Raw genomic sequence first — 27,135 nt, forward strand, 5'->3', positions numbered from 1 at the left:
CGGGGCCAGCCGCGGCTCCTGCCTGGCTTTATGACCCTTGGCGCGGGCTGGGGACAGGCACCGTGGAACTTGCACTGTGTGGGGCTCTCCCGGCGTCGGCTACGCCGGTGCTGAGAGCTTGAGCAATGAGGCACTGAAATGTCAAAGTGCCCAGGGTGGGGCGCATGAGAAATGTCAGGGGAAGCCAATCGGGAGGTGGCGCAGGGAGGAGGAGACGCCCCCGCCGCTTAGCCAGGCGAAAAACTTGGTCAACTTGAGCGGCTGCGCGCCTGCCTTTGGCGTGGGCAGTCCTTTAGGTGGAGTTGCAGACGGGGATCAGGAAGCAGCCGAGTAAATGGTCTGTATCTCCAAGCTGAGAGGTGGGAGAGATCATTTTTATTTCGTCGTTGCTAATGGCCAGTTGAGTGACCCAGATGTTTTAATTAGAATCCTCCTTTTCTAACTTGAAAAAAAAGTAACTTAGTTTCTGTTATCTCTGAAATATTTATAAAAGTACCATCAGCTATCAGTTTTATCTCTATGACCTGTGGACACATTTTCGCCACTGTGTGCTCTCTAACCATTTAGTTGTGAGTTAACCTCTTTATAGTGTTTTATTGTATTTCAGCCGAAGAATGCATAGTAGTTTGATATTAGTGAAAGCAGAACAGAAAGGAACTGTGATGCCAAAATAGGCTTTTTAGAGTTAACTACAAACGGGCATTTAAAATTACTGCATGGCCAGTGTAAAAGTGCCTAATACAATGATGGACACAGCTAGCTGTTCACTTGGCGGTCTTCATTTAAGACAGGGACTCACTTTGTCACCCAGGCTGGAGTGCAATGGCGCGATCTTGGCTCTAGCGATTCTCCCACCCCAAGCTCCCTAGTAACTGAGACTACAGGCGTGGGCCAGCATGCCCTGCTAATTTTTGTATTTTTTGTAGAGACGGGTTTCATCGTGTTGCCCATGCTGGTCTCGAACTGCAGAGCTCAAGCGATCCGCCTGCCTTCTCCTCCCACAGTGCTGGGATTACAGGCGTGGCCCACGGTGCCCACCTCAAAGTTTATGGAACATAGAGTTAGCTCACTAACTCCTTGTGCTGCTTAGCTAGCCTGTGGTCTTTCCTCAATAGTTTGCTATTTAGCAATTTGTAGTCGTATCAATCCCTCACCAAAAGCTCTGGTGGCCTAAGTTGCATTATTTGGGGCCTAGAAACTTTGCAGGAAATTAAACTGCCAGAGTCCTGAAGAGGCCTAGTTTTGGTGCTCTACATTTCTAGAATCTAGAAAGTCTCATTGACGTTTTATAGTACAGCTTGGTCCTCCACACTTCTGTTGAAAGATAAGAGGTGTTTTCACTTTGACAAAAATAGGAATTATAGGGTCCATTGATGTAAATTATTTGCAGGCTGGAAGATGCTCTGAGATGTTTAATTTTCTGTATAGCAGAATTTCATGTGTAAATAGATTTAATAAGATACTATTAAAGTAGTGTAAATTTTTTCATACATAAAGGAAACCAACTTGGAAAATTGACATGTAAAATTTTTATTAAGTGTCCACTCACTCCTGTTATTTTCATGCAAAAATGAGGATAGTCCAGAGGCTGTTTTTATTGGAATTTGGCCTTAGATTTTTTTCCATTGCTTATTGCACTGTAATTGTGACATAAACATATTACATATGACAATTTACAGACTTAATTCAGCTATTTGTAAACTGGTAAGTGCTTAAAATATGCTTTGGTGATCATATAGTGTTTTTATATCTAGATCAAGAGATGCTGTCCCTTAGTGTTGCATACTGTTAAAAAAATTTTTGTCAACTTCTTTAACCTGAACTTGGAAAGGTATTTAAGTACATTTTATTTAAACCAGTACTATAATAGACAAAAGAAAGTTTCTATTTTTAGGACCAGCAAGGTATTTATTAGCAAAGATTATTATGTGAATAAGGCTACCTTTTTTTACATGTATATATCCATATACTCTCAAGTAAAATGAATTATTCCGTCTTTAAGTTGTCTAGTTCTGGTTTTAGAAGATTGTTCTCCAGAAACAGTCAATCAGTATTCTATAATAAGGTGTAGAAATCACGAAGACTGTCATTCTTTTTTGAATCTCTGTATCTCAAAATTGTGAGTAGTTTTAGGTGGTCAGAAGAGAAATTATAAGCTCTGGATAGCAAACACTTTGTTCTTTGACCCAAATTTTATATACTAAAATTAAAATAAGCCTTCAGGGTAAGTTAAAGCAGAAAAATGGGTCATAATGACAGTGTTTTCTCAACCTCTAGTGAGGGATTATTATTAGGAGAGACAATATTAAAGATTACAATGTAGATTATACACTTTTCTCTAAACTTATAAAAAAAATCTATTCTCAGAGTTACACATAATTTCCAATCTTCCATCAAACTACCTTCTTGCTGTCACCTCTGTCATTCTGTGTTCTTGTTCTCTCCCTGATCAGTGGGGTATGTGTAATATATTTTATTTACATAGTTGGGAATAGGAGCAGTGAAGAATGGGCAGTTGATTGCACATATGCTAAGACGTCTTAGACTGACTTTCATGGCATTAAGGTCAGAGGCCTCTGCCATTCTCTTTTTACTCTCCAGCCCTCAATCTTCTTTCACAAGTTTTTCGAGGTACTGGATGGAGAAAGTCTGCAGAAACATCTCTTTCACAGTAATGCATATGCATATCCTTCATCTCACACAGGAATGAGAAATTCTTTTATGCTGATAGGCCAGAAGAGAGTTGGAACAACAAGCCATCTTTCTGAAAGGTTGTCACCCCAAGTTTAGGTCAAAACCACTACCCTGCCAGAACTGTTCTCTAGGAACAAAAGTATTACAGGCTGTAAACTAAATAACTACCAGTGAGTGGTCTGCAGCCATTTGGTTTAGAGCCGCTGTACGTTTCCAACAAACAAATCAAAACAAGACCTTTTAAAAAATCCAATTACACAGTAATGCATTGATAGTAAAAGAAATGTGTAAAACATAAAAAGGGAAAAGATGTTTGCAAGAAAAATAATTACCTGTGATCTGCCATCTACTGTTAGTTACTCTAATAATTCAGTGAGTGTGCTTCCAGGGTGTGTTTTCTGGTACACAAGCTTGCTTGCTCTCTCTCTCTTGCTCTCTCTTTTTCTCTCTCTCTTTCTCTCTCACATACACACACACACACACACACACACACAATCTCTCGCTCTCCCCCCCCTTCTCTTCCTCTCCCTCTCTTGATTTTAAAGCAAAAATAGAGTGGGGTGTGGTGGTGCATGCAGATACTCTGGAGGCTGAGGTGGAAGGATTGCTTGATCTCAGGAGGGCAAGGCTGCAGTGAGCCATGATTGTGCCACTGCACTCCAGCCTGGGTGACAGAATGAGACCCCATCTTGAATGAATGAGTGAACACAATGAATGAACGAATCATTCTCTGCCTTCTGGGTGGTAACCCCGGTTTTTAGCGTGTTGTATACTTTAATGTTGTTAATGCTGGACTGCTTTCCTATACAACATAGCTCCCCTTTGAAAAACCTTAATAATATTGCATTTCTCACAGAAACCCTATGTTTTATTAAACTCATTTTGCAAATTGAAGCACAGGAATATCATTAATTTGCTCAAAGCCACATAGCCAGTGAGAGGTAGAGCCAGAATTCAAACCCAAGGAGCTTGGTTCCAGAGCCTATTCTCTTTAACCATAAAACTGTTTTGCCATGAAAAAACTATCTTTCAAAGAAACTAATGGAATGAAAGTGCTAAGAATACATAGAATAAACAAATAGGTATAATTCAGAAACACAACTTGGGGAAAACAGTGTAATAGTAAGTGATGTGTTTGAAGAAGCAGCTACATTCCAAACCAAACAATTCATTGCTGGGGTGGTTTTGCTTATTTTAGGCAGAGTTAGAAACGTCTGGCAGGTAACACATAGCCCAGTGCCTGTCTGTGGTAGGGGGTGGTTTCAGGAAGAAACTGTTCCACCTCAGATCATCAGGCATTAAGAGTCTCATAAGGAGCACACAACCTAGATCCCTCACATGGACGGTTCGCAGTAAGGTTCGCACTCCTATGAGAATCTAATGTAGCTGCTGATCTGACAGGAGGAGTTCAGGCTGTAAAGCTTGATCACTTCCTGCTATGGGGCCCAGTTCTGGTCCTCGGACCAGAACCACAGGACCCCTGTATAGACTATTAAATGTGGAACATCTGTTGGCTACTTAATTAACATCCTCTCTGGAGGTTCTTGAGACCCTGGTCGGCCTCAAATTCAAGAACGAATATCCTTAGATGACTTTTAAGAAACCTTTACAAAGTATCACTGTAGGTTCCCTTTTATATTCATTTAGTTAAGTTGACCACAACTTTTGAAATATAAATTGTTAGCGTAGTTTCAAAACCATAATAATCTTTCTCCCATGTAGTATATTATACTGTATATTATACTGATAAATGTAAATGTTTAAAAACATATGCCAAAAAAGTATAAAATTTATAAACCATTGTTGGCTTTCATTGGCATTTTTCAAAATAGTTGTTTTGGTAGTCTTGAATTACTGATCCAGTTTTTCCTGCATATTTGTGTTTGTGTATATAAACACACATCTCAGTGACAGAAGAATGAATTTTGAGTTTATTTCTATTCAAAAGTTGAGTAGGAAAAAAACTGATGCATTTTTCGGAATAGGATGAAACGAGGAGGAAGAGATAGTGACCATAATTCATCAGAAGAAGGAACTACAGAGAAATCCAAGAAACTGAGGACTACAAATGAGCATTCTCAGACTTGTGATTGGGGTAATCTCCTTCAGGACATTATTCTCCAAGTATTTAAGTATTTGCCTCTTCTTGACCGGGCTCATGCTTCACAAGTTTGCCGCAACTGGAACCAGGTATTTCACATGCCTGACTTGTGGAGATGTTTTGAATTTGAACTGAATCAGCCAGCTACATCTTACTTGAAAGCTACCCATCCAGAGCTGATCAAACAGATTATTAAAAGACATTCAAACCATCTACAATATGTCAGCTTCAAGGTAATATTTTAAATCCTTCTTTTAAAAAATAAGTATTTTTAGTGGCTTTTGTTTCCTAAACCAGTACATCTTCTCATGCCTTTAAAATATTTGCTTTTTCAGGGAAAATGCTTAAAAATTTAGAATTATTGTATACCTTAGAAGCTGTCACAAAATAATTATTATATTTGATGGAGCTAAATTACTCTGTTAATTATTAATCATTTCTTAAAACAGCAAAAGCAGCCACTAAATAAGCATAAGTCATTGGTAAAGCTGTGAATTACATTGAATTATTGTGAACAATTTTGAGGAAAAAGAAATATAAAATAAAAATTGCGTGATTATAATTGAGTAGAACTTAATTGCTATTTCTGTCTAACAGGAACTTAGTGTTACTTACTGATGACTTTTTGAAATGGGATCTTCAAATGAAAAGGAAGCTTAGAAACTTTATGTAGAAGATTTAGATGAATATATTTTAGAGAGAAATAGAAAAAGGTACATGGAAGAATGCCAAAGGGAACTGTTTATTTCTTTTTGTTGCTGGAAGGAAGGTATTGGAAATCATGCAGTGATGAGATAAATGAAGTGGGTGGCTTTTTGAGATATCCAGAATAATTTAAGATATCATAGCTGGATGTGTGCACTTGTAGTCCAATAGTCCCACCTTCTCAGGAGGCTGAGGCGGAAAGATTGCATGAGCCCAGGAGTTTGAGGTTGCGGTGAACTATGATTGTGCGGCTGTACTCCAGCCTTGGTGACAGAGCGAGACCTTGTCTCTGTTTAAAATAAAAAATTACAGTGGTTTGTGTGAGGCTTGTCATGTTTTGTTTGGGTAATGAATAATGAAATATGGGCATGTTTACTGAATCTTTAAACACCAGATTTTGTGGTGATAAATAACTTATTGAAAAAAAACAATGCATGAATACTTGATTTACCTGGATGTAGCAATTGCTGAACAGTCCAGGCTAAACCTAGGCAAAACAATAGTTCTTAACCCAGAGCTTCTGGCCATAACTAAAATCTTGTCTTCCCTTGAAGAAGGTGATTTCCTCTTAGATGGAGATTACCTGCTTATTCTCCCATGTGTGTCCAAGGAGGAGGAGAGAATTGGTGATGGGAATGGTTGGATATGTTTTCACCTTTTTTCCCAGAAAAACGCACAAAGGCACTTAGGCCACTGATTGCCAGGTTTCACAAATAAAAATGTAAGATGAGTATTTAAATTTGAATTTCAGATAATCAATAATTTTTAGTATAGTTACATCCCGTTTAATGTTTGGGACGTCTTTAATACTAAAAAAAATCTGCTGTTTACCTGAAATTTAATTGGATGTCTAGTATATTATCTTGCGATCCTACCTGGGGGTAAGGGTAGGGGGATCAAACAAAAATTCAGGACTCATCCCCATACCCCCAGGGAAGAAGGCTGAAGAGGTTTCTGTTTGGTTTTAGTTATCTTTGAGTTGTCTAAGAGTGTTCTAATGGTAAATCACATACAAAGATGCGTATAATACATTCCTCTGATAGGTCTTAAAGTCCAGTTCCACCTAGTAGATTTGCTGGGTCATTTTTATTCTTTTACAGCCCTGTGATATAATTCAGGTGTATCTAGTATAACCCTCATAAAATATTTGTGCAAAAGTTTAACATTTTTATTAGGGTTGTTTTTTTTTTTTCCCCCTGAGGAAATAATTTCTGATTTACAAAAAAGAGTCACATCACAGGATTCTTCTGGGCTCTCCTGATAGTCTTCACCGATTGTAGACCAAGGAGGCTTATAGTTAGAATATTTAGTCTAGAAGAGAGGTTCTCTAACTTTATGTGCATCAAAATCACCTGGAGGGCTTGACCCGCCCCCCGCCCCCCCAACAGTTTCTGATTCAGATGGCCTGGGTTGAATATCAACATTTGTTCCCATTCAGGTTCCCAGGTGATGTTGATTCTGCTGGTCCAGGGACCACGTATTATCTATAAGTAGCTCTGAAACTAATATAATTAGCACATTAGTTTTACCATCCACTCAACATTTTTGGGATAAAGTACTGTATCTGAATCTGGAAATTAATAATATCCTTTTAACTATTGTTTTAAGGTGCTTCCCAGGAAACAACTAACTTTTTGATGGATGAACTCCTTTTTACATCCTTGAGGGATTTTTTGGCCCTATTATCCTTCCCTTAGGAAATGTCTTTGCAGAAGTATGTGTGAGAATAGCTATCTCTTATTTAGTTTAGATTTTCATGCCTGACTGGTCCAGTACACTCATTTTACTTCACATTCATCTTTATGATAACATTAATGATGAATCCCAGGTTGTGATACACATGTACATTTTGAGTAAATACTCAGTTTCTAGTGCATACCATAGAGCCTGTATTTACATCTATTATGTGATCCACTACCAAATATATAATTATTTTTTAAAGACTATAAATTGATTTACTCCATTAGTTTATATAGTCACTTTGGAATAAATCAGTGTAAAAGCCAACATTAAATATGTCTCTTATAATGAAAGCTAGGTCTTGTCTTGACAATTGCCCTTCTACTTTTTCAGAGAGACTCAGAAAAGGCTAAAGTTGGAGGTGAGGGTGGAGGGTGGATGATTGAAAGAATGTTCTTTAAGTTATAATGCAATAAACTAGTAATGATACTTCTATGAAATGAATATGTGTACAGAGAAATATAAATATATACATGAGTAATCTTGAAGTCTGGGTATTTGGGGAAAAAAGTAAAAAGACAATATAATGTACATGAGTAATGGTGTTTCTTTTCTAAGGTGGACAGCAGCAAGGAATCAGCTGAAGCAGCTTGTGATATACTATCGCAACTTGTGAATTGCTCTTTAAAAACACTTGGACTTATTTCAACTGCTCGACCAAGCTTTATGGATTTACCAAAGGTATCTGGTCTTCTTGTTTTATTTTCTATTACTGAGAAATCCGGTGAAAGTCTAACCTTTTTTTTTTTTTTGTATTGACAGTGTGAGTATAAGGAAAGTAATATATATACATAATGGAAAATCAGTTACTATTTACAATGAAAAGAAATAGTATTTTTTAAGCTTTTTTTTTTTAAAATCACCGTACTTCTAAATTGGTATGGTTAAAGAAATTTACACAGGCGTCTATAGGAAGTACTCAAAGAAATTCAGTAAGTAAAACAGAGTCAACCATATTAGAAAAAAAGGGACACGTAGATACTCATTTTGGGGCTTCCAGAGCAGATTGGTGAAGTTAGAATCAAAAGTAGAGAGTGCCGGTATTGAGAGCAGGTCTAACTTATAAAATCTTTTGGCAAATGTTCTGTAAAGATTTAATCTTGACCAAGGTTAGTATCAGCACAGTTTAGATTAATTTACAGACTTAAAGACATCCTTTATTTGGGGGAAAAGTTAACATATATTCATATATATATTCTAACGTGATCCTGCACATAATCAGAGATCGTGTCTCTCTCACAACTATTCTCTTAAAATACAAAAATAAGGAGGGTACATTTTTAGAAAGGTGGTAAAGGTGTCTGAGTATGTTAGCTAATGGTTAGTAGGTTAGTCTCCAACAATAATTGATAGTTTTTTCCCCAGAAGACACTGAAAACTAAAATACAGACATCCTTTTAGGTACCTGGTAATATACTGGGATGATTGAGGAGGGAATATAACTGAATTGAATATATAACCCAAGTGGTTGTTTCAGTAGAATGTCTGTACCAAATAAATCACCAGTTGATGTCAAAGTCTTAATTGATTTTGAAATATTTTCATTACATATATATATTTTGAGATAAAATGTTTTTCTTGTATAAAATAAGGGAAATGGGCAGGAGAATCTAATTTTTTTTTTTTTTTTTTTTTTTGAGACGGAGTCTTGCTCTGTTGCCTAGGCTGGAGTGCAGTGGCCAGATCTCAGCTCACTGCAAGCTCCGCCTCCCGGGTTTACGCCATTCTCCTGCCTCAGCCTCCTGAGTAGCTGGGACTACAGACGCCCGTCACCTCGCCCGGCTAGTTTTTTGTATTTTTTTAGTAGAGACGGGGTTCCACTGTGTTCGCCAGGATGGTCTCGATCTCCTGACCTCGTGATCCGCCCGTCTCGGCCTCCCAAAGTGCTGGGATTACAGGCTTGAGCCACCGTGCCTGGCCCTAATTATCTTAATATTTTAAGATCCTAAGTACAGAAGTTAGATCAGCATGGTACTCCGACTTAATGTGTAAAAATCTTCTGAATAGCCTCCTAAATTTTGGATTTGTATCCCTTTTTCAAATTCGGGGTGATTCTAAGTCTCCTCTTCCTGTGAGCAGTCCAGGTGATTCTGATTAAGATGGTTAAGGAAACTCACTCTAAGAAATACGGGTTACATGGTATAGCGCCACCTTCAAGCTTCAAATGGGAAATGAAACAATCTGAATTGATTTTTAGTGTACCTACCATAGCTAAAATACAAATGTACCTACTGACTCATATGGTATATTTAAAAATACCATATTAAAAGATATGTTGAACATAATTTTTCTTTTTTTTTTCTTACCATTATGCTTATATCTAGTACTAATTTGGGAACCATGAATGGAGCTAATGGAAAGAATGCTTCTTTCCTTATTAAGTGAGTCTAGGATACTTAATACAGTTTTTCTTTTTTTTTTTTTTTTCCTTTTATGGCTTTGGTAGAAGATTGAAATAGGGCATTGCAATATTTTGGAAATCTTGAGAGAACTGAAGACAACATAGAAGAAGTGTTTTTGACCAGAGCTAAATTGGGGAAATGGAAAAAGACGTCAGTGATGCAGTCATTAGACTGCAAATGAAATATGTTTGTACAAGATATAATTGAGTTTGATATGAAAATATTAGGAGAAAGATGTTAACATTTAAGTAAATAGTTAATCAAAATCTAAGTAGTTAACCAGTTGTTTAATCACAGTAGGGAAAAAGTAAATTAGGGAATTATGACCAAGAAGACAGTGTTTTGGTTGGGTGTGGTGGCTCACAGCTATAATCTGAGCACTTTGGGAAGCCGAGGCAGGAGGTTCCGTTGTGGCCAAGAGTTTGAGATCAGCCTGGGCAGCATAGCAAGACCCATCTCTACCAAAAAAAAAGTTAGCTGTGCGTGGTGGCTCACACCTGTAGTCCTAGCTACCAGGGAGGATGAAACAGGATTGCTTAAGTTCAGGATTTTAAGGTTGTAATAAGCTAAGGAGGTGCCACTGCATTCCAGCCTGCGTGACAAGAACAATACTCTGTCTCAAAAAAAAAAAAAGAAAGTAATGTTTCATTATACTTTCTTGGCTCTTAGCCTGCCCTCATCCTTTTTCACTCCTGTAGAGAATTTGTAAAGCTAACTGGAGCATGAAGTTGGTTTTGTAGAGAGGAATATGTTGGACCATGTATTAGCCTTTCTTTACTCTCCTAGATTCTTTGCCTAATGGTTTCAACTCATATCTTAGCTCCGACTGAGAGCTGCATACTTTAAGAATGCTTTAATTCCTGTTTGCCTACATTGATTCCTTTAGGTCATATTCTGTCCAACAGATACATACGTGTGTATGTGTTTATACACACATATGTACGTACATATATACATATATATGATACATGATGAATGATTTCATTGGTGCTTTTGTGGATCAAAATACATTAAAATAGAAGACTTGAAAATATTGTAGATAAAATTTGAAGGAATTTTAAACTTGGAATTTTAAGTATGATTTTGATTGTTTTAGAATCAAAATTTCTATGAGTTTTCATATCTCAAATGAGTCTCAGATTTTAAATAGATTATTATATTAATTTTTAATGATGGTGTTAATAGTTACTGTTTAGTGGGCATACCTATCAAACAGAAAAGAAATGCAGTTTAGTGTTATAAAACACTAGGGTTTCCAGATACGGCAAAGTGAAGTATCTGAGAGAGATTCTCATCCCTGGTTCCAGAATTCCTCTTTTTACTTACCAGTGGTTTCTCCAATTTAGAGACACTTATTCTGAGGCTTGAAATGTTTTTTTCCCCTACACATAAATAGGCTCTTCTCAAAGATAACAGATAGTCACCTCTTTTGCCATACTCCCAATAACAGAGTGAAGGGGTGCCACCCCTAAAACATTTACAAAATATTAATGTCATTGTGACTCAGATAAACTGTAGTACTAGGAAACCCCTCAATTCTCATTCCTAAAAATTGAAATAATTTTTTTTTTTGCTTTTCAGTCTCACTTTATCTCTGCACTGACAGTTGTGTTTGTAAACTCCAAATCCCTGTCTTCGCTTAAGATAGATGATACTCCAGTAGATGATCCATCTCTCAAAGTACTAGTGGCCAACAACAGTGATACACTCAAGCTGTTGAAAATGAGCAGCTGTCCTCATGTCTCTCCAGCAGGTATGTTGTGTTTTTTGCTAGACACATTTTCGTAAAATGCATTGGTATGTTCATCAAATTAGAAAAAACTATGATCATTAACCTTAAAGGTGGATTGATACGACTGCCTCATCTCTTTAAAATATTTTTAATATAGTAATAGAATAGCATAAGTAATAGAATAGCATAAGTTACTAGACACTGGCTTTCAGCTTATTTTCCAATCTTATTTGGTAAATTTATGAATAGCACATGCTAGAAAATGGACAGGAGAAAAAGAGGAAAGGACAGTATGAGGTCAGCCTGAGGTGTCCCATTAAGTACAGTAGAATTTTTTCTCATTGTAGTTGAGCTAATAGGGTAAGTTTTGAGTCAGAGCAGTCACATAATTGCTTTTCTTCTCACTGTGTAGAGGGAGAGGAGTTGTACTAAGTGGTGGCCTTACATTTTGCAAGATGGTGTTTTTCTCTAAGTTGAATTTTGGAGCCAAGAACCCATCAAATGGGAGAAGAGCATTATAAAAGCTCTTTCCAGTTTCTCTTATATAGGATTTTCTGAGCATTACTGAATTATTCAGTTTGAGATTATTTAAATTCCAGGTGGTTTGTATTGAAAAGAGAGTGTAAATCCTACTACTATATTATATATACTGCTATCTGCTGCTTCATTCCTGACTCCTCCCACTATTGACGTTTGCTGATCCTTTAGCTGTGTTATTTCGGAAACCTGTTCTTTAAGGGATAGTGTCAAATCTTTGATCTTTACAAAACACTTCCAACCTTCTTGCCATCGGTAAAGGTCAGCCTTCTACCAAGAAATGATTCCATTTTAGATGGAGATTGCTTGCTCATTCTCCCAAGTCTCCTTCCTCATTCTCTTTTCTCCCACAGGAGGCTCCTGGTGATGAGAATGGCTAGGTCTGTGGTTGTATTTTCTTAGCTGTCTCTGCCACTTACAGATTACCACTGAAGCTATTATAAACCAGAAGTTAAGAATAGGCTTTGGCAGTTCTTATATGACCTTTATGACATTTTTTTATTTACTGTATAGCTCTGCTCTCAGAATAAAGTCTGTGCTTCCTGGCTTCATAGTGTACAAGGTCCTTTGTATCTTGATCTCCATCTGTCTCTTGCTGGTCACTCACGTGGAGCTTTTACTTGGGTCCTGTGGAACTACAGATTTTTGTTTGTACTTTTGCTTGTGGTTGCTCAGTACACTTTACCCTGTGGAATACTTGCTCAAATGTTGTAACTTCACCTTGCTAACTGCAGCTAGCCCAGGCTTCAGAGTTCAGCTTAGATGTGATCTGTGTTGACCCGCCTGTCAACATAGGAGAAGGAGGGAACTTCTCCTTTCTGGTTGAGATTTCCCACCTGTGTATTTCCAGAACACTCGGAACGTTTTTGCTAACATTTACCACATTGTATGAGTCTTTATGTCTCTGATTTCTCTATAAAACTGAGAGTTCATAGTTCTCTTTATTCTGGTGTATCCTGTGTTCATTCATTTTTATTAAATATACACAACAGTTCTGATAGTATAGTATAAGCTTACCTAATACCACTTAATTGTAACTGCCCAATGAGTTCACCTTGCCGGTTGTCCAGACAGAACTGATTTATCAAGATGGGAATTGCAATGGAGAAAGAGTAATTCACACAGAGCTGGCTGTGCAGGAGACTGGAGTTTTGTTATTACTCAAATCAGTCTCCCTGAGCATTTGGGGATCAGAATCGTTAAAGATAATTTGGCAGGTAGGGGCTTGGGAAGTGCTGATTGGTCAGTTTGGAGTTGGAATCATAAAGGGTCAAAGTTAGGTTTTCTTAATGTTTTCTGTTCCTAGGTGCCATGGCAGAACTGGTTGGGCCAGATTACCAGTCTGGATGGTGTCAGCTGATTCATCTAGTACAGGGTTTACAAAATATGTCAAGCACTGTTCTTAGGTTTTACAATAATGATGTTATTGCCAGGAGCAATTTGGGGAGGTTCACATTCTTGGAGCCAGAGGCTTCATGACCCCCACATTGTAGTTTCTAATCTTGCAGCTAGTTTGGAAGTCCTGCAAAGGCATACTGGACCCCACACAAGAAGGAGGGGTCTTTTCATGAAAGGGCTGTTACCAGTTTTGTTTCAGAGTCAAACCATGAACTGAATTCCTTCCCAAAGTTAGCTCAGCCTATGCCCAGGAATGAACAAGGGCAGCTTAAGGGTTAGAAGCAAGATAGGGGCGGTTAGGTCTGATTTCTTTCATGGTCATAATTTTGCAAAGTTGGTTTCATAGTGACTTTTGGACTAGTACTTCAGGAAAGGAAGGGAAGAGAAAGAATACTTTTTAATACAACCGGGCACGTTGGCTCACGTCTGTTAATCCCAGCACTTTGGGAGGCTGAGGCAGGCGGATCACGAGATCAAGAGATCCAGACCGTCCTGGCCAACATGGTGAAACCACATCTCTACTAAAAATACAAAAATTAGCTGGGCGTGGTGGCGTGCACCCATAGTCCCAGCTACTTGGAAGGCTGAGGCAGGAGAATCATTTGAACTTGGGAGGCGGAGGTTGCGGTGAGCCGAGGTTGTATCACTGTACTCCCACCTGGCAACAGAGCGAGACTCTGTCTCAAAAAAAAGAAAGAATACTTGCAATACTTTTTTGTTTTTTTTTTGTTTTGTTTTGTTTTGTTTTTTGAGTCTCGCTGTGCTCCCAGGCTGGAGTGCAGTGGCGTGATCTCAGCTCACTGCAAGCTCCACCTCCCGGGTTCACGCCATTCTCCCGCCTCAGCCTCCCAAGTAGCTGAGACTACAGGCGCCCGCCACCACGCCCGGCTAGTTTTTTGTATTTTTAGTAGAGATGGGGTTTCACCATGTTAGCCAGGATAGTCTCGATCTCCTGACCTCGTGATCCACCCGCCTTGGCTTTCCAAAGTGCTGGGATTACAGGCTTGAGCCACCGCGTCCGGCCAGTTGCAATACTTTTTATTTGAAGAGTATAACCGCATAAGATTTCAGCTGAAATTTCATATTTACATATTTTCTATCTATATTTTGCATATGTGGACAGTTTTTCTGAGTTGAAATTAGGGACTGTATTCTACTTTCCTCACTGAACATTTAATTTTTTTCCATTTCGTATAGTTGTTATAATTGTCTGTAACTGGACCTCTAGGTTAGTATGCCTGTTGCTTTCTTAATATTAATTATCAGGTTGAACTAATGAACATTTAGTTACTTAGTTTCCTTGTTGATAAGCCAACGTTGCATTATAGTTCTAAGGCTGGACACTTGTTTTTACCTTTTTTGCTGTGATTAAAAAAAAATTGGATTATAGCAGTTTGCTTGTATTAATTTCTTACTTAGGGTACGTTCTTAAGAAGTGGAAGTCCTAGGACAAAGGATCTTTGTGTTTTTGTGCTTTTTGCCATGTTGTTGTTTTTTTTTTTTTTTCCCAAATGAGTTGTATGAGTTTACCACCACCAATCACCAGCTTTGTAACAGCTTTATTGGTATATAATTCACAATTCTCATTTAAAATGTACAATTTATTGACTTGTAGTATATTGATAGAGTAGTGCATGCATCCCCACAATTTTAGAACGTTTTTATTATTCTAAAAAGAAACCACATACCTCTTAGCTGTTGCCCCCAAAACCTCTATCCCAGCCATCCGTACGCAACCACTAATCTATTTTCTGTGTCTATAGATTTGTCTGTTCTGGACATTTCATATAAATGGAAATCTACCTTTTGACTTATGAATAATGCTGCTTGTGTGGACATATGATTTAATTTCTCTTTACATATATACCTAGTGATCATATAGTAACTCCCCATTTGAGGGAATGCCAGGCTGTTTTCCAAAGCTGCTGTGTACCACTTCACATATCCACTAGCAGTGTCTCCTAACACTTACTTGTCTTTTTGATTATAGCCATCCTACGGGGTGTAAACTCATTGTGGTTTTGATTTACATTTTCTTGTTGATTAATGATGTTGAATATCTTTTTTTTTTTTTTTGAGACAGGGCCTCACTGTCGCCCAGGCTGGAGTGGAGTGACGTGATCCTGGCTCACTGCAGTCTGAACCTCCTGGGCTCAAGCGATCTTCTCACCTCAGCCTCCCAAGTAGCTGGGACCATAGGCACACGCCATCATGCCCAGCTAATATTTTGTATTTTTTGTAGAGATGGGGTTTTGCCTTGTTGCCTAGGCTAGTCTCGAACTCATGGGCTCAAGTGTCCCTCCCACCTCAGCTTCCCAAAGTGCTGGGATTATAGGCGAGAGCCACTGTGCCTGGCCTTGAATATCTTTTCATGTGTTTGTTGGACATTTGTGTATCTTCTGTGGAGAAATGTCTATTCAGATTCTTTGCCTATTTTTCTTTTTTTTTTGAGACAAAGTCTCCTTGTTGCCCAGCCTGGAGAGTGTGGTGGCGTGGTCTCGGCTCACCACAACCTCCACCTTCCGGGTTCAGGTGATTCTCCTGCCTCAGCCTCCTGAGTAGCTGGGATTACAGGCGCCTGCCACCACATCCGGCTAGTTTTTTATTTTTAGTAGAGACAGGGTTTCACCACGTTGGCCAGGCTGGTGTCGAACTCCTGACGTCAGGCGATTGGTCTGCCTCAGCCTCCCAAAGTGCCGGGATTACAGGCGTAAGCCACTGCCCCTGGCCCCTTTGCCTATTTTCTAATTTGGGTTGTCTTAATTTATTGAGTTGTAATAGTGCCCTACTTTTATTTTACTTTTGCCACTGTTACGTTTTTAAATACTTGGAACTATGTATTAGTTTTCTTACTGGTGCATAACTGACAGCTCTACACAAAGCAGCTTAAACCAACACACATTTATTGGCTCCACTGTTCTGTACATTAGAGCTGTAGGTAGGGCTCAAGTGGCTTCTCTGCTTAGAGTCTTAAAAGGCTGAGAGGAAAATGTCAGGAAGACTGGGCTCTTACTTGGAGGCTTTGCAGAAGAATCCACTTCCACACTCATTCAAGTTATTGGCTGAATGTAGTTCCTTGTGATTGTCAGACTGACATCCAGTTTCCTTATTGGCTGTCAGCAAGAGGCTGTTAGGGGGTCTTTCTGCTCTTAAGAGACTGGTTGTGATTTTTCTTTTTTGGCCCCCTCTAGCTTAGAGCCAGCAATAACACGTTGAGTCCTTTGCATTTTGAATCTCTCTGACTACTTCTGCAAGCAGAGAAAACTGCTTTAAAAGGGGCTCATGTGATTAGACTAGGACCATCCAGATAATCTCTTTTATATGGTCAGCTGAACCATATATCATAATCATGGGCATATCTTATGGAATTCACGGATGCTAGGCATTAGGGTATGGGATCTTGGAGGCCGTTTTGAGTATTATGCCTGCCACAACTGCTTTGTAGTTATTAAATGATACTCCAAAGTTTCTTTTATTTGCATTGTTGGTTACCACTTCCCGTGTGTGTGTGTGTGTGTGTGTGTTTTAAATTATTATTACACTTTAAGTTCTGGAGTACATGTGCAGAACGTGCAGGTTTTTTACATAGATATACATGTGCCATGGTGGTTTGCTGCACCCATCAACCTGTCATCTACATTAGGTATTTCTCCTCATACTATCCCTCCCCTAGCCCCCCAGCTCCCAACAGGCCCCAATGTGTGATATTCCCCTCCCTGTGTCCATGTGTTCTCATTGTTCAGCTCCCCCTTATGAGTGAGAACATATGGTGGTTGGTTTATCTGTTCTTGTGTTAGTTGGCTGAGAATGATGGTTTCCAGCTTCATCCATGTCCCTGCAAAGGGCATGATGAACTCATCCTTTTTTATGGCTGCATAGTATTCCATGGTGCATATGTGCCACATTTTCTTTCTTTAGTCTGTCATCGATGGGCATTTGGGTTGGTTCCAAGTCTTCGCTATTGTGAACAGTGCCACAGTAAACATACGTGTGCGTGTGTCTTTATAGTGGAATGATTTATAATCCTTTGCTGGGTCAAATGGTATTTTTAGTTCTAGATCCTTGAGGAATTGCCACACTGTCTTCCACAATGGTTGAACTAAGTTACACTCCCAGCAGTGTAATAGCATTCCTATTTCTCCACATCCTCTCCAGCATGTTGTTTGCTGACTTTTTAATGATCGCCATTCTAACTGGCATGAGATGGTATCAGAACAGAGATGTGCTTAAGGTTACCTTGAGTAATCAGGGTATATTTCAAAGTATATAAAATAGCCAGGCATGGTGGCATGTGCCTGTAATCCCAGCTACTTGGGAGGCTGAGGCAGGAGAACCGCTTAAACCTGGGAGGCGGAGGTTGCAGTGAGCCAAGATCGCACCCCTGTACTCCATCCTGTGTGGCAGAGCGAGACTCCATCTCAAAATAAAAATAAAGTATATACCTACCTGCAGAAAACAGAAACTTTGTGGTTGCTGAATACTGAGACATTACTCTGTTTTCTGGTGACTCATTCTGGCAATTCAGTTTATCTTTTCTGATAATTCTAATGCGTCTCTTTTCCCACTGTTATAAAGCTATGGCTTATTGGTGGCCTCTGTCTTGTCACTTCTTAAGCAGTAGTTAAGTGCATGGACATAAGAGTTACTTAGCCTGTGTTTGTATTGCAGCTTTGCTATTTTTAGCTAGCTGTCTCCACTTCAAAATAGAAATAATACTTTTCCAGATTTTTAAAATTATTTGTGGCATAACCTCTAGTACCTGGCATATCATACTTGTAACAATAGTAGATGAAAATATGATGTATGTTTTGTTCCTATCCTTGTTTCTAAACATAAGGAAGAAATGGATTGAGTGGGTTACTTACCAGGTATTATAAGGTGCCTCTTTGGGGTAGAATTCTTATACTTGGCCGGGCACAGTGGCTCACGTCTGTAATCCCAGCACTTCGGGAGGCCAGGGCAGGTGGATCACTTGAGATCAGGAGTTCAATACTATCTTGGCCAACATGGTGAAACCCTGTCTCCACCAAAAATACAAAAATTAGCCAGGCATGGTGGCACACGCTTGTGGTCCCAGCTACTCAGGAGGCTGAGGCAGGAGAATCACTTGAACCCGGGAGGCAGAAGCTGCAGTGAGCTGAGATCACACCACTGCACTCCAGCCTGGGCTACAGAGTAAGACTGACTCAAAAAAAAACAAAAACAAAAACAGAACTCTTATAGAGAGATCAAATATTGACCTTTAAAATGTCATCTATTGCTAGGATGATAGTTTTGGTAAGTTATAAAGCATAGCACCCTAAGTATAGGGAATCATCTAAGGGAGCTGCTTTCTGGGTGTGTTAGAGCTTCAAAACTCATAATGTGTATTTCCATTAATGTGAATTGAGTAGTTACTTTGACATGCTTATTTAGTGATATCTTGGTATTTTTTCTTATAAATTTGATAAGCTGCCTGTACACTATTAGCAATGAGACTGTTGATCATTTGATAGAAATCTTTAGTTTGTAAATATTTTATTTCATTACCTAATTCATAGTTTTATATGCTTCTATCTTACTCTGTTTTTATTAGGATTAGGTTTTGAACTTCAAAAAATGTCCTTTGGCTTCTGTTGCAGTGATCATGTAATTACTTAACCTATAAGTTTAGTGTTAGTAATAATTTTTTAAAAATATGGCACTGTCTGGAATGCCCCAACCTTAGTGATGGTGTATTTTTTTAATGACAGAGTTAATTGAGTTTTATTTCTTTTTCATAGATGGGATTTAGAATTGGTTTCATTTTCTTGTAGACAAAATTAGTAATAGATTTTAAATGTTTGTGACTTCCCTTCCAATTCAGCTATACAGATTTTAAGTTACATAGTTTTGTGGTAAGGGAACTGTGACAGACATCTGTGGGACATGTACTTGATTGAATTTTTGAACAGATAAACTTTTACAAAAACTTGCAAATAATTTGTTTTTGTTTTTGTTTTTTTCTTTCAAGGTATCCTTTGTGTGGCTGATCAGTGTCATGGCTTAAGAGAACTAGCCCTGAACTACCACTTATTGAGTGATGAGTTGTTACTTGCTTTGTCTTCTGAAAAACATGTTCGATTAGAACATTTGCGCATTGATGTAGTCAGTGAGAATCCTGGACAGACACACTTCCATACTATTCAGAAGAGCAGCTGGGATGCTTTCATCAGACATTCACCCAAAGTGAACTTAGTGATGTATTTTTTTTTATATGAAGAAGAATTTGACCCATTCTTTCGCTATGAAATACCTGCCACCCATCTGTATTTTGGGAGATCAGTAAGCAAAGATGTGCTTGGCCGTGTGGGAATGACATGCCCTAGACTAGTTGAACTAGTAGTATGTGCAAATGGATTACGGCCACTTGACGAAGAGTTAATTCGCATTGCAGAACGTTGCAAAAATTTGTCAGCTATTGGACTAGGGGAATGTGAAGTCTCATGTAGTGCCTTTGTTGAGTTTGTGAAGATGTGTGGTGGCCGCCTATCTCAATTATCCATTATGGAAGAAGTACTAATTCCTGACCAAAAGTATAGTTTGGAGCAGATTCACTGGGAAGTGTCCAAGCATCTTGGTAGGGTGTGGTTTCCCGACATGATGCCCACTTGGTAAAAACCGCATGATGTAGGGCATGATGAATAGCACCTTAACTTCAAGCAAATGTATTATAATAAAAGTTTTATTTGCTGTAGTTCTGATATAATTCTACTATTTTGTGGCACAGAAATTTGATATCTTCAGTCAGTTTATGTAAAGATTGTTTATTGGAAGACCCATGAATGAGTTTTGGTCAGAAAACTCCATTTGTTTCCTTAGGGTAATAGCAATCATATCTCCGAATTTTTTTAAATGTGGTTCAGATGTAAAAGTAATAACCAGTTATACATGTTAAACAGTTTACAGTCTAAAGGAAACAAAACCTGTATGTTATAATATCCAAGAAGTACTAATAGGTTTTCTGAAATGTTATATTCTCTATGCATTTAAAAAAAATGTAAACTTGACATTTTAGGGTCTTCAGTTATACATACACCTGTTATAAGGTGTTTAATATAGCTCAGGAAAGTAAGCATTTTGTGAGAAAAATGAATTTATTGTATCTAATGAGAAAGATTGGATGAATGTTCTCAAATGTTACAAAGCTGTTAAAAAGGTATATATAAGTAATCGGAACACTTAGAAAACTGATAAATGTCACACAGTGGTATTATAGAAGGATAATACAGAGCCAAGATCAAATTAAAAGACAATAAATGGAACAGAAGGGAGGCAATGTTTAGCTTTGTATAAACTTTTAGGTTTGCTCTGTAATCTGCTAAACCATATACATTCTTTTGTGATATGTTACCATGTATGTGGCACTCGAGGCACTGTATGTAAAGTAAGGAATGCTTTACTAGTTCTCCTTTGTTTTATCTTTGTTTAAACTAGCTTTGAAGTATTAAACAATAATTGAAATGAAAAGCTTATCTATTTTAAAAAGCCAAATTTAAATAAATATAGAACTTTAAAATGTTTATCAGTTGTTTCCATGAAAGAATATTAGTTTCCAGTAAATTTTAGTGATGGCTCACTCATTTTTCCGTTTTGGAATTACATAGTTATATAAGTAGAATTTTTAAAACTCATAAAGGGAGCACCATTGTACAGTCTAGCATAAAAAGCAAATTTTAAAGAGGATATATTTAAGTTCATAATCATTTTTCAGTAAATATTGCTCAGTGAACTGGAAAACTTTAATAGAAAAATGTCTGCAGTTTTGTGATTGTTAATTTGGTTAAACTGATATTTTATATTATTTAAGTTAGGTAACATTTTATATTACTTTCATATGAATAAAGGTAATCCATGCATTGTAGAGCCTAAAAATGTTGCGTTTTTTTAGATGATATAAACTTTGATTCTGGGCACTAGTGCTAGTAGATATTACTGCCCTTCTGAGGGAAATCAGAAGTGATTTACCCCCAATGGAATACATTAATTCTCGAAGTGGCTCCTTTCAGTAGTGTGACTTTTAGAAAATATCTCAGTAGTTAAGGAAGCTAACAGTCTTAGATCTTTTAAAATGGATGACCTTCTTAAGAATAAAGCAAAAGGTGATTTTCTACATAATTTATGCTTTCCAAAAGTGATATGCTCTCCTGCAGCAACATATAAGTGAGAAGAAAAAAGGCTTATCTAGACTCGAAAATTAAAAGCAATTATAGTAATATTTCCCCTCCTCCTAAATAGTAAAAAGCTCTGATTGTACAAGAATTACCTGTGCTAGTCAAGTTTTTTTTCCTTGAACAACTTTGGAAAAATGGATTTGACAGTACATAATCAGTTCTAACCAAAGCTTGTATCTGGAAATTTACTTTTTGTACAAATTGAATTATATAATGCTTAAAATACTTTAATTCACTTTATAAGCAAAATGCATAGTACTTAATTTGTTTATACTGTAAAGTATATGTTAAATGCTTTTATCACTTTGAGAATAAAAAGTTACTAATGCTGTTGTATTTTACTTTTTAAAAACTACACATATTTGACTTTAAACTTAAAAATGTTTCAAATCCATATTTGATGGATATAATATTTAATATTAAACAATGTTTATGATAGACTTGCTTTTTTGAAGATACGAGGTTAAGCTCATGGAACCTGTTCTTGAAATAAAGTCTGATGCCTAAAGAAATAGGAAATTTAAAACCTACCATGATATACAAATTTTTAAATGTTTATACAGAAAATAAGGAATGGGTTCTTTCTGCATTCAGAATGAGAACTTATAAAACACATTATTTAGACAAAGAATTAGTCTTTAAGGGTCCTAGAACCCAACCAGTCTTTTTAGAGATAAATGTCTTTATATAAATTAGAATAGTTTTCAACTACTGAAATTATTTTCATTGTCTTACTGGCTTTCAATTTGGTAATTTAGGCTGTTTTAACCATATCAGAAAAAATAGGTATGATTGAAGATTAAGTCAATTTAGTGCATTTAAAGAACCTTTTTGTATTTTTGGGAAAGTTTAGGCTGAAAGGAAGGAGTTTGTGTGAAGAAGGCTCAAGCCTCCACTAGGTCCTTTAACACACTATAGTTAATCTCTACCCCACACATAGATGATAATCTTTTCACAGACTCCAACCCCAGTTTGTGGGGCTGGTTTTAATTTTTACCAGGCAGGAAAATTCCAGCTGCTTGCTGACACCCAACTTTACAAAGGGCACAAAGCCTTTTACTCCAAAAGTGAAATAAGAGCTTATCCTTAGAATAATCAGTCCAATAAAAGGATAAATAATCCTAACTTGTTTTAAATAGGAGAGAAAATTTTGAAAGGAAGGTTTGAAGAGCAGGAAACTACTTGGATGATAAAGGGTAAATAATGACGAGGATGCTAGAAACACTGGCCAGCCTGTTTGTGAACAGGGAAAAAGCATGTGTGTAGTTTTGGAACATCACTCTTTGTATAGCCTGCCAACAATTTATTTAAAACAAATCTTACAGGAACTGTAATCCCAGGTAATTCAGTAAGTGCCACCACAGCAGACCATAAAACTGGATAAGACTTCCTAAGACTTGATTTTTTTCTTGAATTTTTAAGGAGCCGCCAATATCGAGGGTTCCAAATAAAGTTTAGTAGACTTTTTCACTGTCCGTTTTCCTCTACCTGCAACAATATATTAGATGACACTTTGTGGGTATACTTACCTAATTTTGAGCCAGATTAGTGAGAGGATATACTCACTGTAAAGCCCCAGTCAGACAAAAAATACATAAATTTTAACATCTACAACATTTTTTTGAGACAGTCTCACTCTTTTGCCAGGCTGGAGTGCAGTGGTACGATCCCGGCTCGTTGCAACCTCCACCTCCTGGATTCAAGTGATTCTCCTGTCTTAGCCTCCCAAGTAGATGGGACTACAGGCATGTGCCATCACGACCAGCTAATATTTGTATTTTTAGTAGAGACGAGGTTTCACCATGTTGGCCAGGCTGGTCTCAAATTCCTGACCTCAAGTGATCTGTCCACCTTGGCCTCCCAAAGTGTTAGCATTACAGGCGTGAGCCACCACGCCCAGCCTACAACAACAGCAAAATAGACACTGCATTTAAGTTGTACTTAAGTTATAATTAAATCACATTACATCATATTGTTCAAAGGGCAGCAAAACTTAATTGGCAGATTTCTGCGTGGCTATGTTTTGGTTTCTCAACTATTTTGAAAGCATGTTCTTCAATCATCTTTATCTGAAAGCTCTACATCTTGTAAGTAGAATTGACAGGTTTAATTCTTAAGAAATACTTTTGTAAATGTTAATGCTGTCTATGCTGTAGTTACCTGAATCTATGGTGCTTTCTGTCTTCATTTAATTAAGATTCTTAGGAACAATGAAAAATCATGGTTTTTTTTGGGACGGAGTCTCGCTCTGTTGCCCAGGGTGGAGTGCAGTGGTGCCATCTCAGCTCACTGCAACCTCTGCCTCCTGGGTTCAAGTGATTCTTCTGCCTTAGCCTCACATGTAGCTGGGATTACAGGCACGGGCCACCACGCCCAGCTTTTATTTATTTATTTTTTTTTGGTAATTTTAGGAGAAACGGGGTTTCACCACATTGGCCAGGCTGGTCTTGAACTCCCGACCTTCAGCGATCCTCCCACTTCAGTTTCCCAAAATGATGGGATTCCAGGCATAAGCCACTGCGCCTATCCAAAAATCTTGAATGCTTTTTTCACATAACTATTAGAATGTTGTTTAAAAATTCCAGGTACAGATGTCCTCATTTGTTTTTCCTACATAACCAAGTTCTTTGATTTGCAGTTGACCAAAACTTGGTACAAGAATCTTTGTCTCTTCAAGGCAGTTCTGGAAATCCAAAATCCTGAACTGTTTTTCCAGAGCAATTTTCCTAAGAGTTTGGCAGACGTTGGTGTTGCCTGAGTTTAGCCACTAGATGGTGATAATGCACAGATCCAAGTTTTCTTGTGACATTGTAAAGACAATTAGCAGGTTAAAGAGGCAGTATTAATTTGGAATGTTTAGGCATTATTATCAGGAGTACACAGGCTAAATAGGAGGTGTGAAAGAAAGTTCTCCCTCTGTATTTGAGGAAGATACCTGGTGACGGTTATTTTCAGACTGTTGTGGAACTACAGTTAAAAAAAAAAAAAAACAGTAAAAATGAATTCCTAGACAAAATAAGACCAAAGACACATAAAATACAAGCTCCAATTTTTTTAATTAGACCCAACAGAAACAAAAACACTCCAACAAATTGCTTTAAAAGTTTATAAAAGCTTCCTGTCAGTATCTGTACTTATTTCCTCACAGACTAGTAACATCTGGTTGGCAGGCACTGGTCTGAGGACCACACTTTGGTGCTAAAAAGCCTGTACTATAGTGCATCCAATTCAGTCAGCAGAACCTGGGTTCAAGACCTGACTTCATTACTACTAGCTGGGTAGCCAGAGAAAGATCACTTAGCCTTTCTAAGGTCCAATTTACTCATTTGGATCAGGCTAATTACATCTATGATTAAGCTTTCTATGAGAGCTCAGTAATAATGTACTAACCTCTCAGGAAGCACTTGAATATCAGCTGAAACTGAATCACATAATTGGTACATTTACATATTAAATGTGAATTGTTTTCTCGGACATCCACTCCATCTTCTTACTGACTGGTGTTTTATCCTTGAATAGAAACGTGTTCAGTTGATCATCAAATACTTAAAGGACCTTGAAAGCTTGTCTGGCTCTAATGAAAGCACAGCTGAACTCGGACCGAAACCTGTCCTCTCTCGGAGATGTGCAACCTCTTCCACTGCGCTGACAGCTTTGTGGGAAGAGGGAGAACTACAGGAAACAGTGAGGAAGTCAGACGCTGCCTGTTTACGCAAACATGTCTGCAGCCATATACCTGCACACCCCGGCTGGAAGAACTGCGGAAGCACTATGCCATCAGCTTAAAGTCTAGGTGACTACAAAACCCGGGAAGGTCTGGCACATAAACTACATGAGGCAAGATCAAGGATGACAATTTGTTCTTTGATATTATCACTGCCATTCACTGTGACCTGCCAAACATATACAACTTCCATCTTTACAGCAATCCTAAATCCTAGGATTTAGTGATGTTAGGTTGCTTAAATAACACAAGCCAGTTACTAGCTAGTTCCAAAATGCCAGCCAGAAATGTGTGTTAACACTGGATTTGCCACATCTAGAAGCACAACCACTCCAGTTACGGTTTCTAAACGAATCTCTAAAGTTATGTGAATGGACTGTAATCAGACTATACTAAACTTGGTTCCAGAAGTTATAAAAGTTGTAAAGTCAGTCTAAACTAAAGCACTTGAGTGAAAAAGTGTAACTGCCATACCAGAAAAAAGAGCTCCCATCATGAAAATGTCACTGAAGGTATTTTTTTTATTTTTGAAAGTATTTTAAAAATCTCAGCACATCATATCTATCTGTGGGACCTTGGGTCCAAAGGTCCTACATAACTGATATGAACCATAATTCTCTGTATTAACAAAGGCTCGGAAATTGAAACCAAGATCACTTAACTTGCTCACTTTGGCCAATATAGTACGAATTTCAGTTTCTTTCCAAGAGAAAAGTCCTGAGATGTTAATATGCAGCAGTTCTGCTGATGTGCATTTTAACTTCCTGCACCAAGGAAGAAAAGCTAAGAAATTCACAAAAGTAAAATCAGCCCCTGAAAAACAGATGCTGGTGATTGGCGAAAAAAGCAGTAGAATTAAGGTGTTTTATAAACCAGAGAGTGTTTTGTTTTTGTTAGGTAAAGGGATTTCTTCATATGTTATTTTGATAAAAGGGAATTTCATAGGTAAAAACCAATATTCAAAATTATAAAACAAATAGAACTCTCTGTGCACAATCACTGCATCAAAAATTTGCAAGAGATTCAACAGAAATTCTTTAGTTGACAAATGTGGTTTGAAGGGGTAATAAAATCTTTTTATGGCTAAACCAAGAGTCTTGTTTCCTGTTGGCCCAAAAACAGATGTTTCATTTCCCAGATAAGTAGGTTCTCCACTGTAAAGAAATATTCTTGTATAGTTCGTTCCTATGTTCTTGAACTCTGCTCCAAATTCAGCCAGCTTGCTAAAGGTCCTTAACACAAACTGGGAACAGTCGTAGGAATCAAACCATGTCTCTGCCCCTTTTTCTGGGCTGGCTTTTACATTCCATGTCTCGTAATAAATTCCTGTTTCATTGTCCTGTTTCACCCACTTTGCCATTTGATTGAACATGTTTCCTAGTTCAAAAAAACAAAACAAAGTCACCTAGTGAACGAAGCTAATCATGTTAATTTTTTTTTTTTTTTTTTTTGAGTCAGGTCTCCTCTGTTGCCAAAGCTAGAGTACGGTGGTACAATCACAGCTCACTGCAGCCTTGACCTCCCAGGCTTAAGTGATCCTCCCACCTCAGCCTCCTGAGTAGCTGGGACTACAGGTGCGGGCCACCAAAGCCAACTAATTTTTTACTTTTTTTTTTTTATTTGAAAACAGCCTGGGCAACACAGGGTCTTGCTGTACTGCCCAGGCTGGTCTCAAACTCTCAGCCTCAAGTGATCCTCCTGCTTCAGTCTTCTAAAGCACTGGGATTATAGGTGTGAGCTACCATGCCTGGCCTAATCATATTAATTTTAAGTAAAATGTTCTAACTTGATTAAGACTATGGATGCATGTGAGTAAACAATGGTTTTGGATTTCCACACCTATGAAACCAAAAAAGAGTCCGCATTGCCAAGACAGTCCTAAGCCAAAAGAACAAAGCTGGAGGCATCAC

General features: G+C 37.9%; 2 protein-coding genes across 2 annotated transcripts in view; one reads left to right on the plus strand and one right to left on the minus strand.

The window, feature by feature from the left end:
- Window positions 1–8: 8 nt before the first annotated feature.
- Window positions 9–21,831, plus strand: FBXL3 (F-box and leucine-rich repeat protein 3). Its single transcript, XM_012000656.1, has 5 exons — window positions 9–359; window positions 4,680–5,028; window positions 7,799–7,921; window positions 11,224–11,395; window positions 19,302–21,831. The coding sequence occupies exons 2-5, from the start codon at window positions 4,681–4,683 to the stop codon at window positions 19,943–19,945; spliced, it is 1,287 nt and encodes a 428-aa protein (XP_011856046.1). The 5' UTR covers window positions 9–359; window position 4,680; the 3' UTR covers window positions 19,946–21,831.
- Window positions 21,832–24,538: 2,707 nt separating this feature from the next.
- Window positions 24,539–27,135, minus strand: part of CLN5 (ceroid-lipofuscinosis, neuronal 5) — a 10,617-nt gene continuing 8,020 nt past the window's right edge. Inside the window, exon 4 of the mRNA XM_012000655.1 lies at window positions 24,539–26,602. Coding sequence (XP_011856045.1) covers window positions 26,091–26,602 — 512 coding nt within the window. The 3' untranslated portion in view covers window positions 24,539–26,090. The remainder of the gene's footprint in view (window positions 26,603–27,135) is intronic.

The sequence above is a fragment of the Mandrillus leucophaeus genome, unplaced genomic scaffold (assembly GCF_000951045.1).
Source record: "Mandrillus leucophaeus isolate KB7577 unplaced genomic scaffold, Mleu.le_1.0 Scaffold638, whole genome shotgun sequence".
NCBI lineage: Eukaryota > Metazoa > Chordata > Mammalia > Primates > Cercopithecidae > Mandrillus > Mandrillus leucophaeus.